We start from the raw sequence: 12,134 nt of genomic DNA on the forward strand, positions 1-12,134 counted from the left end.
TTTTTATACCAAAGAATGAAATTAAAAAAAATAAAATATGACTAAGAAACTCAAATAGTGATAATCAAAGAAGTCAAAAAATAATTCATGTGTGAAAAAAATTATATATACCCCTACATGATTTATTTATTTTTTTAAAAAAAATTAAAATTATTTTTTCACTCCGGCTAGATGAAAAGATATGTCATTTTTGTAATGGAAAAATATACGTGGATCACTTTTATAACAATAAGGATATATATGAACCACTTTTATAATAATAGATATATCAACACTTTGAACTGTATATCATGACTTTTTCCCAATTGGAGATGTAGTACTTTTCTATGCATTTTTGGCTATGTGTCTCTTGCCACTATAAATACTTGTCCCTTGCCTACCATTTATGTCATCAACTTGAGAGTTTCTTTCATTCTTCCTTAGAACTAAAAAAAAAAATACTCTTATTATTTGTTCCAACAATGGCCTTAGCTATAGTTGAAGAAGAGAAGATCATTCGTCCCGTTGCCAACTTCTCTCCAAGTCTATGGGGCGATCGTTTCCTTTCTTTCTCCATAGACAATCACGTAATTAGTTAATATTCATCATTTTTTTGTTCATAGTTTCTTCAAAAAAATGCAGTTTGATATTTTTGGCTTTTGAATATATTTATAGGTAGCACAAAAGTATGCTCAAGAGATTGAAGCATTGAAGGAAGAAACAAGGAGTATGTTGTTAGCTAATCGAAGGAAATTGGTTGAGACATTGAATTTGATTGACGTAATTGAACGTCTTGGCATAGTGTACCACTTTGAGAAAGAAATCGATGATATTTTGGATCGTATTTATAATGAAAATTCAAAATTTGAGGGTGATGATGACTATAATGATTTATGCACTTGTGCTCTTCAATTTCGATTACTAAGGCAACACGGTTACAACATCTCTCTTAGTAAGTCCATTATCATAAAGTACGAGTTTCATGTTGTTTATAATTGTTGTATGTTTGAAAGAAGCCTAATTATATATTGTCCGTTTAAAAAAAACAGAAATTTTCAGCAAATTCCAAGATGGAAATGGCAAATTCAAGGAATCACTTGTTAGTGATGTGTTAGGATTATTGAACTTGTATGAAGCTTCACATGTAAGGACACATGGTGAAGACATTTTAGAAGATGCACTCTCTTTCTCCATTACTCATCTTGTGTCCGTGTCTCCACATTTGAACTCTCCTCTTAAAGAGCAAGTGACACATGCCCTTGAGCAATCTTTGCACAAGGGCATTCCTCGAGTAGAGACTCGATTCTTCATATCCTCAATCTATGAAAAGGAGGAATCAAAGAACGATTTGTTGCTTCGATTTGCCAAATTGGATTTCAACTTACTCCAAATATTGCATAAACAAGAACTTGCTGAAGTATCAAGGTGGTGGAAAGATTTGGATTTCGCGAAAAAACTTCCATATGCTAGAGATAGAGTAGTTGAATGCTATTTTTGGACAATTGGAGTGTATTTTGAGCCTCAATATTCTCAAGCTCGCGTCATGCTTGCTAAGACTATAGCCATCATTTCAATTGTGGATGACACCTTCGATTCTTATGGTATAGTTAAAGAACTTGACATATACACGGATGCCATACAAAGGTATGAAATTGACAAAACCATGAAAAGTTATATTTATGATCTTTTAAAATGCATAAATATTCCTAAGCTTTGTGATCACCTTGCAGATGGGATATTAACGAAATTGATCGACTCCCTGATTACATGAAAATCAGTTATAAAGCTCTTCTTGATCTTTACAAGGATTATGAAAACGTATTGTCTAGGGATGGAAGATCTCATGTTGTCTATCATGCAAAAGAAAGAGTACGTTTGAGCGGCCTAACTATATAGCAAGTATATATATTCAAATTACTATTTTACTAACACTTACTTTTTTTTGGTGTTATAGATGAAAGAAATAGTGAGGAATTATAACGTGGAGGCAAAATGGTTTATTGAAGGATATATGCCACCTGTTTCTGAGTACCTAAGTAATGCTTTAGCAACTAGCACTTATTACTTGCTCACTACAACATCTTATTTGGGAATGAAGTCTGCTACTGAGCATCATTTCGAATGGTTGGGAAATAATCCTAAAATTCTTGAAGCTAATGCGACATTATGTCGAGTTATTGATGACATAGCCACATACGAGGTAGGAAATTACGATCGAATTAACTGTTGAAAATAACTATATATTGAAGCAATATTAATTAAAGCTTATAATATTCAAATTTATTTTTCTTTATAGGTTGAGAAAAATAGGGGACAAATTGCAACAGGAATCGAGTGTTACAGGAGAGATTATGGTGTATCAACTGAAGAGGCAATGGATAAATTTCGTGAAATGGCTGAGATAGCATGGAAGGATGTTAATGAAGGAATTCTTAGGCCCCTTCCGGTATCCATGAAGTTTTTAACTCGTATTCTTAATCTTGTTCGTCTTATTGACGTTATATATAAACACAATCAAGATGGATACACACATCCACAGAAGGTCTTAAAACCTCATGTTATTGCCCTACTTGTGGACTCCATCAAAATTTGTTGAGCTGCTAATTGTTGGTCATCTTAATTAAGAAATCTTCACTCTCTAATTTGTTGAAAAAGTTGTACTAGATATATATGTTGTATCTTTATGCTGTTGAATAAAGTTGTTAGGGAGCTTCTTTAGCAGTTGTTCTGTGCACTTCCTAACTACGGCCTCCTTAAAACCCTTGTAAGACAATTTGTTTGAAAAAGAATGTCTCTTTTACTTTTTGGCAATTTTTTAATTTCAACTTTCCACATGGTATGTTCTAGACCACAAGATTAAATGACATTTTGGTACATTGTACATATCATTAGTTTTAGACCACAAAATTTGAAAATCTTTTTTACTTTCTTAAACTCCATGGTAAATCAAAAGTGAATAAATAAATTGAAACAGAGGGAGTACACCTTAAGTCAATTATTGAGTTTGTATGAAGCTTCACATGTAAGGACTCATGGTGAAGATATCTTAGAAGATGCACTCGCTTTCTCCACTACTCATCTTGAATCCAAGGCTCCACATTTGAACTCTCCTCTTAAAGGGCAAGTGACACTTGCTCTTGAGCAATCTTTGCACAAGGGCATTTCTTGAGTAGAGACTCGATTCTTCATATCCTCAATCTACGAAAAGGAGGAATCAAAGAACGATGTGTTGCTTCGATTTGCCAAATTGGATTTCAACTTACTCCAAATGATGCACAAACAAGAACTTGCTGAAGTATCAAGGTGGTGGAAAGGTTTGAATTTCGCGACAACACTTCTATATGCTAGAGATCGAGCAGTTGAATATTATTTTTGAACAATTGGAGTGTATTTTGAGACTTAATATTCTCAAGCTCGCGTCATGCTTTCCAAGACTATTGCCATGATTTCAATTGTTGACGACACCTTTGATGCTTATGGTATAGTTAAAGAACTTGAAACATACACAGATGTTATTCAAAGGTATGAATGAACTTCTACTCATTATATATATATTTATATATGTTTGTCACGACCCCGACCCGCCATGACTGGCACCCACTCTAACTCTCTGGTGGGAGAATCATTCTAACAAACCAACAATAATAATTGCAATGTATACACAAGCTTAAAGAGGCGGAAGCAGGTTTAAATCAAAGATAAATGATGAGTTACCATAAACTCAAAAACCAACTAATTATCAACCCAAATTATGCGAAAGTAAACACACCCTAGGAACTGAAAGTCATCGTACCAAAACTCCAAAACTAACAAGTCAAGAACAGGAGTACAACTCCAAATAGAAACCAGTAACAATAAACCATTGTCTGAACTTCTAAGTACTGGAAAAGAAAAGGACTAGAAGTAACGATAGAGTCCACGACAGCCTGAAGGAATAGCTCACCCTTGAACTCGAAAACTCAATCACTCCTCTAGACGAGGTCTCTCCCCAGCCGACTGAATATGCCCTTTACTCAACAAAAATTAGAACAAAAATAGTATCAGTACACAAAAACAACGGTGTACTAGTAGGATCATGTGGTTAGCAAGTAAGCGGTTGATAGATAAGTAAATTCAACACAATATACATATACAGAATAAGTCAACTAATATCAAGTTTAACCAATATAAATATATGTCAGAACGTGACACCCAATCCAAATATATGTCAGAACGTGACACCCGATCTGAAGATACCACAATCACAAATACATTCAGCATTTACAATATTTATATCACCAAGAACAGGTTCATCATAAAAACAAGCCAGCAAGTGACAATTTCACTCATAATCTAGCATGTTTTCCTATTCATATACACACATACATATCATGAAGTAATTTAATAAGTATATGAGACACATACGAAAAGCTAGACCATCACCTACCTCAAATTCACGCTTCAACAACCTTACAATGCAAGAGCCTTCTCTTTCCGAGTTCGTTATTCTTGTTCTTGGTCTAGAAAACAATAAATATATATATAAAGGATCAACACAATGGCCTAACTATCATGAAATATAACACAATCCACACCTTAGGCCAAACCCATGATTCTAACCTCACCCTAGGGATATTTTCTACCATAAGTTTTTAGTTCAAACCCTCCCCCAATGATTATCCACCATACTTTCTAGGTTTTAGGAACCAAAGTATGAATTTAAAGAGTAAAATCTTTACCTTAAGCGTGGAAACCCGTGAAAACTTGATAGAATTCGCCCTAGGTCGCCTCTCAAAGTCCAAGAAATTGATTTTGCAGAAAAAAATCATTCTAGACTTTGTCACAATTTACGTCGCGACTATCCCGCTCTGGCGGGACCCATCCCGCTCTGGCGGAAATAATCTCGCTCCGGTGGATATACGGAAATAGTGAGCTCGGAGTTTGTGATCCAAGCCCCCATTTCACAACACAACCCCTTTTAAAGACGTATTAAAATATACCCTTCACGACAACTTCAATTCCGTGAGTTTTACTCGCCCGAATGCAATTCCGCGAAGCCTTAAATGCTCTGTATTGTCCTAGATATCAGCTTATCCAATCAAATTAGAGGTTTAACCTTCCATCATTCACATGATCACCCTAGACTTCACCTGAATTAGAATTCGTCAAAGTCTGGCCAAGGTTAAGTTTTTTCGAAGTTACTATCGAAGTTTTCTAGCCGAAATCCTTCCCATTGACCTATTCCTAACAACGGGGACAAGTCGTTACAATGTCCTTTCTAAAAAAGCATAATTTACCTCACCTTTGCAGATGGAATATTAGCAAAATTGATAGACTCTCTGATTACATGAAAATCAGTTATAAGGCTCTTCTTGATCTTTACAAGGATTATGGAAACGTATTGTCTAGGGATGGAAGATCTCATGTTTTCTATCATGCAAAAGAAAGAGTACGTCAAATTACCTTTTTCAATTAATCCCTTAAACTTGAAGCAATAGATATTCAAATAATTACTTTTTTTTTTAGTGGTGGTCTATATAGATGAAAGAAATAGTGAGGAACTTTAACGTGGAGGCCAAATGGTTTATTGAAGGATATATGCCACCTGTTTCTGAGTACCTAAGTAATGCTTTAGCAACTAACACTTATTACTTGCTCACAACAACATCTTGTTTGGGGATGAAGTCTGCTACTGAGCATGATTTTGAATGGTTGGTAAAAAATCCTAAAATTCTTGAAGTTACTGCAACATTTTGTTGAGTTATTGATGACATAGCCACATACGAGGTATGAGTCATTGTATATAAACAAGATAAGTCGATGGAAAGTTAAAATTAATACCTCGTGTTATTGTATGATATTTGAAAAAATTAATAACGTGTTTCAACGACTATATATTGAAGGAATATAAAATTTAACCTTTAATGATCTATTTGCATTTCCAGGTTGAGAAAAGTAGGGGACAAATTGGAACAGGAATTGAGTGTTACAGGAGAGATTATGGTGTATCTACTTAAGAAGCAATGGTAAAATTTTGTGAAATGGCTGAGATAGCATGGAAGGATGTTAATGAAGGAATTCTTAGGCTCACTCTTGAATCTATGGGGTTTTTAACACGTATTCTTAATCTTGTTCGTCTTATTGACATTATATATAAAAAAATCAAGATGTATACATACATCCAGAGAAAGTCTTACTGTTATGACGGAAGAACGCAAATCCGAAAACAAAAAAAATAAATAACACCAAATTTAACGTGAGAAAACCCTTCAAATCGAAGATAACAACCACGGAATCTTTGAGACCCGAATTGCTCCACTATAACAATAAGAGGGTTATAAATATTCTTCTAAATGTCTACACAACAATTGTCAAGCAAGGAGAAGCAATAGCTACACCAACAAAAGTAATAAGAAGAAAAAAAAACCCACCCAAAACAGAGCTACTGTCCGGAACCTAATACATGATGTCTTTTACCTCCAAATACGATCTTCACCGTTCAAATCAAACACTAAGATATTAGGAACACTCAGTAAAAATTTCAGCCCGATCCAACAGTTAATGAATTAGCAAACGTAATTTTAAGGTTACTAGTCGGAGAGGCAAAATTGCTACGAAAAACACCCTTTTCTTCTCTCTTCTCTCTTGTTGAAAGCTCTCTCAAAAACCTCTCTTATATGCCTAATGTCTCTCAAAGACACTACCAATGAGAAATTGCAAAATTCTCTCAAATCATCCTATTTATAGAATGATACTTTTTTTAAAAGTCAAAACCAACTCCAAATAGGATTATAATTCTAATTCTTTTCCAAATAGAATTGGAAACTAAATTAGGATAATTATTTCAATCCTTCTACAAATAGGATTAGGCCATGAACCTTTGCTAGAACATGGGCCATAGCCCAACACTTACAACCTCACATTATTGCCCTACTTGTGGACTCCATCAAAATTTGTTGAGCTGCCGATTGTTCCAATCCTTCTAAGGATTAGGCCATGAACCTTAGCCCAACACTTATAACCTCACTTCTATATATTTAATTTAAGACCAAAAGATTCAAAAAATATTGTTTACTTTTTTAAACTCCATGTTAAGTCAAAACATGACAAACAAATTAAAATGACAAACAAATTAAAATGACGGGAGTATCTATCTAATTATGCTCATATATGTTCTTTGACGAAATATTTTTAAAAAAAATCAAGGGACTCCATTAGTTTTCTAAGGTAAAAACTTTTTTATAGTTTTCGTGCATTTTTGCTCGAAAAACTGAAAGACATCCATTGATTTATTTTTAAACTGACAAAGGGCTGGCTGGTTTTTGAACAAATATTCCATGAGCATCGTACCTAAATCTTCGTGTCAATAAGGTATTAAAATGGAACAATGTATGAAATTTGAATTGCTCTTATTTGTTACATAAAAAGACATTTATTCAACAGACAAGCTAGCCCTTGCTAATTGTCGCAATACATTCTTAAATCAATACAATTAAAAAGTTTATACCATTAAGGTTGATAAGGAGTCGCAATCAAATAAAGATCATTTTTTCTAGTGACCGTTAGTCCATCCAATTCAATCAAGTCCAAGTCACTTGGCTCCATGCCATTAGGGAGTTTCCAATCGAAGTGATAAAGCAATTGAGCCAACGGGGAATAAACATTAGCTAAACCAAATGACATCCCGGGACAAGCCCTCTTCCCACCACCAAAGGGAAGAAATTCAAAATTATTACCAATAAAGTCCACAGGGCACTCCTCAAATCTCTCTGGCTTAAAGCTTTCTGCGTCATCCCAATATTTTGGATCTCTTCCTAGTGCCCAAACATTAATCATAACTTTGGTCTTCAGAGGAATAGTGTAGCCGTTTATTTCCGTCTCTTCGTTACATTCTCTTAGGACTGAAAGTGGAACTGGTGGATGAAGTCTTAGAGTTTCTTTAACGACTAACTTTAAGTATTTCAACTCCACAACATCATCATATTTATCTGTAAAGGCTTTTCTCACTTCTGCTTGTGCTTTGGCAAATATACTTGGATTTCTCATCATTTCAGTCATAGCCCATACAGCTGTTGTTGATGAAGTATCTGTTCCACCAATAAACATGTCCTGCATTTTATTTCCATTGTACAATTGGAATTAGATACGGAATTTATCGATAATTCATCCAAAGCATAATAATATTGAATACTTACAACAATAATAGCTTTGATATTGCGGTTGGTGATGGGAAATTGAAGAGTTTCATCCTTCATAAGTCTTAGTAGGATATCAATTAGGTCTTCACCACCATCATCACTAGTACGGTTGTGAGTTGAAAAACTCTTTTTATGCTCATGGATGACATCTTCAACAATTTCATCTACTTTAGTGTGAACCTCTTTCATTTTTTGCTTAACTCCACCAAGACCATGAAGAAACTTGTATGAAGGGAAGATGTCAGCCACATCAAAGCCTTCTGCTAATCTTAAAACTTGTCTAATTGAATTTATAAATATGTCTTGATCCTTTAGTACTTTCCCGAAGGCTGATCTACATATCATGGAGCTCGCGAACCAAACCATCATTTCTGTAAAATTGACGGGTTCTCCACAAGATGAAGATGATCGGATTGAATCGATGAGATGAACAACTTCATCATGTCTCATCGAGTTGAATGATCGGACATTCTTTGCACTCAACAATTCCATCACACAAATCTTACGCATCTGTCTCCAGTAATCACCTGTTGTTAAGGTAGAAATTATCAGGTGTCATAAATATGCAAAACCTAACAAAACAAATCTTGGACAAGGGCGGATCCAAGATTTTTAACTTGTGGTGCTCACTTTTTTAATAGAAAATTACTATAAGTCACATAATATAAGTGCACAATTATTTAATCGCGATATTTAAAACATTAATGAGCAAAATAAGATTAATACTACCATTACAAAAAAAAGGAAAAAAATTAGCTTGAAGGATGTCTTAACAGATAAGTGTCAAAAATACACCTGAACTATCCCCTTTTTTGAGCTTCATACTTAAACTATTGGGAGTGTGAGTTTCATACCTAAACTATCACTTATTAGTTTGAGAAACACATCTCTTTTTTATTTCACTCTAATCATAGTGTGTGATACTCTCTTTTTTATTTAAAAAAAATTGCGACATCACACTCCATACGGACAAAAATAAAAATTAAATAAATTATTAAAATTTATTAAAATTAAAGATTAAATTATTACTATTTTTCGCCCAAAAAAATTATAAAATAAAATATCCACCACTTTCTCTCACCATACCCCCCACCCCAATTTTTTATTTTTATTTAATTTATTTTATAAAACTTTTTAAAATTTTTTTACCTCATCCCCCTCAAATAATAATTTAGATATTTTTATTTTTTAAAAAAAATCTACCCCGCCCACCTAACCCTACGCTTAAAAAAATCATTTTGTGTTAGATATATACATTTGATTTTAGAAAAGTAATTTTTACTTCCCGCAAGACTTTTCTTCAAATAAATTTTTTATTTCTGTTATATTAGGTACGCAAATAGAAAAAAATATTTCTCTAAAAATATATGTACATATCTAACACAAAATGAGAAAAATATTTTTTTAAAAATAAGAGCGGAGGGTTAGATAAGGTGTGTATAATTTTATTTTTTTAAAAAATAAAAATAATAACATTTTTTAGGAAGGAGTGGAGGAGATGGTGAAGTAGGGGGAGGTGGTGGAATGCGGAGCAAAATATTTTGATTTTAAAAAAAAATCTTTTTTAAAAAACATTCCTTTTTTTTGGATAGAAATATTTTAGTTTTTAACTAATAGTTTATTTAATTGTTGTCAAGGTAGAATATTTTATCCATGTGACAAGGTTTTTTTCAAAAAATAGAGAGAGTGTATTACAGACACCAATGAGGTGTGTTTCTCAAACTAATAAGTGATAGTTTAAGTATGAAACTCACACTTTCAATAGTTTAGGTATAAAACTCAAAAAAGAAGGATAGTTTAAGTGTGTTTTTGACACTTAAATTTCTCAAGAAAAATAAGAAAGGTGATTGGACATAATTTTTTAAATTTTATCATGTCACAAGAAATTCATAAAACGTAAAAGAAATTAAAACTAAAAGTTAAGTATACAAAAAAAGTAAAAAGAGAAGAAAATGTGAGAGTTTATACAGAGAAGAGAAAAATAGAAAATGTATAAATAAAGCACCCAATAGGAGATTTGTTCATTGGGTGCTGAACGTTTGATATAAAAATAATTTTACGTCGAGATTAATAGGTGCTCGAGCACTTGAAAAGGTGTATGTGGATCCGCCCCTGATTTTGGATGTCGATAAATAAGACAATGAAAAAGAGAGAGAGTTTATTTTAATAAAAACGAACGTGCTAGAAATTAAACTGTGTGTAAGACTGACCGTAGGGGCTAAAGACGATGTCAGAACCATTATAAGTGATAATGTCGGTGGCCAAGAGTTTAGGCCTAGACGAAAAGGCGAGGGCATGAGTTTTTAGTATTTGTTTAGCCATCTCAGGAGAAGTAACAACAACAGTAGAAACTTCACCAAGTTGAAGGTGCATAAGAGGACCATATTTTTTGGCTAAATTTCTAAAGATGTGGTGTGGATTTTCACCAATAATGTGATGCATGCTTCCTATTAAAGGAAGTTTCCATGGACCTGGAGGCAATCTTTTGGTTTCCTTATTGGAATTTTTCAATTTCCTTAGCAAAAAAAGGAAATATAGAAAAAGGAAAATGGAAGCTAGATTGAAGATTTGCATTTTGGGAGTACTGCGTTTGGTGATTGTTTAATTCAAAGTTACATATTTAAAGCGGTGAGTGACACACACATTTGCGTATTAAAAAATGAATAAAGTCTTACATGGATGGCAGACATGATCACTTTGACTTGTTTCCACAAAATACTTTAAAAATGAATAAAGTCTCGTATGGATGGTCGGCATGATCATATTTAATTTGTTTCCACCAGAAAACGATGAAAATTCTAGAATAACAGAGAGAAAAAAAGTATCTTACAATTAAGCTTTTATGCAATAAATACAATATTTATGCAAGTAAACATAAACAAATGTTATTATTTTGATCTCGTGGTTAACTTATTATTGTGCATGATATGGGTATTGCATGTTGATTCAAAATTGGAGTCTTAACTTTTTATACATGTGTAGGTGTTGCACATTCTATCCGAATAAATATAAATATAATCTATTACTGTTATAAAATAAACTAACTTGATAAAAATAAAAAGGAGAAAGTAAGGAAAAAAGATCAGAAGAGAAAAAGCAATGTATTTGTGTTTGTATGTCTCACCATTTTCGTTGACAAAGTTGGCATTATATAGGTAAGAAAAGGTGGGCAAATTGCCCAAGTGGACATCCACTTGCGTAATACTCCCCCTTGAATGTCCACGTGTAATAAAAAAATTACAAGAAATAATATGCATCGTAATTCTGAACCCCCATAGATGTTGTGCCTTGTTAAAACCTTACTAAGAAAAATCTAGTGGGAAAAAGCCTAATGAAGGAAAAAGAGTACACACATCTGGCAATACGTCTTGATTGCTGCCTCATTAAAAACATTATTAGGAAAATCCAATGGGACAAAATCTTAGTTAAGGAAAAAAGAGTGCAGCGCGTATTTTACTCCCCCTGAAAAAAACTTCATTTGATATTTTGGATACGACGCATTCCAATCTTATATCTTAGCTTCTCAAAAGTTGATGTTGGTAATGCTTTTGTGAATAAATCTCAAGATTATCACTCGAACGAACTTGTTGTACATCAATATCATCATTCTTCTGTAGATCATGTGTGAAGAATAATTTTGGTGAAATATATTTCGTTTTGTCTCCTTTTATGAAGTCACATTTCAATTGAGCTATGCACGCGACATTCTCTTCGAATATAATTGTGGGTACTTTGACATCATTTTCTAGGCCGCATTTTTTTAATGAATTGTATCATCGATCTCAACCACACAAATTCTTTACTTGCTTCATGAATTGTTATTATTTCAGCATGATTTGAAGAAGCAGCAACAATAGACTGTTTTGTAGATCGCCATGATATAGTAGTTCCTTCGTGTGTAAAGAGATAGCCTGTCTGAGATCGAGTTTTATGTGGATCTGATAAATAACCTGCATCTGCATAACCAATAAGGTCTGC

General features: G+C 33.4%; 2 protein-coding genes and 1 pseudogene across 2 annotated transcripts; 2 read left to right on the forward strand and 1 right to left on the reverse strand.

Moving 5' to 3' along the window:
- Positions 1 to 401: 401 nt before the first annotated feature.
- On the forward strand, positions 402 to 2,784 carry LOC129886325 (vetispiradiene synthase 3-like). The gene is made up of 6 exons (XM_055960974.1): positions 402 to 566; positions 655 to 931; positions 1,029 to 1,623; positions 1,710 to 1,848; positions 1,934 to 2,179; positions 2,276 to 2,784. The coding sequence occupies exons 1-6, from the start codon at positions 462 to 464 to the stop codon at positions 2,573 to 2,575; spliced, it is 1,662 nt and encodes a 553-aa protein (XP_055816949.1). The 5' UTR covers positions 402 to 461; the 3' UTR covers positions 2,576 to 2,784.
- A 157-nt stretch (positions 2,785 to 2,941) lies between these two features.
- LOC129885274 (vetispiradiene synthase 1-like) lies at positions 2,942 to 6,163 on the forward strand (annotated as a pseudogene).
- A 1,175-nt stretch (positions 6,164 to 7,338) lies between these two features.
- Positions 7,339 to 10,735, reverse strand: LOC129886334 (5-epiaristolochene 1,3-dihydroxylase-like). Its single transcript, XM_055960986.1, has 3 exons — positions 10,367 to 10,735; positions 8,154 to 8,683; positions 7,339 to 8,067 (listed from the first exon to the last, which is right to left on the reverse strand). Exons 1-3 carry the CDS (start codon positions 10,728 to 10,730, stop codon positions 7,468 to 7,470), a joined length of 1,494 nt encoding a protein of 497 aa, XP_055816961.1. The 5' UTR covers positions 10,731 to 10,735; the 3' UTR covers positions 7,339 to 7,467.
- Between the last annotated feature and the right edge of the window lie 1,399 nt (positions 10,736 to 12,134).

Source organism: Solanum dulcamara, chromosome 1 (assembly GCF_947179165.1).
Source record: "Solanum dulcamara chromosome 1, daSolDulc1.2, whole genome shotgun sequence".
NCBI classification, from domain to species: Eukaryota; Viridiplantae; Streptophyta; class Magnoliopsida; order Solanales; family Solanaceae; genus Solanum; species Solanum dulcamara.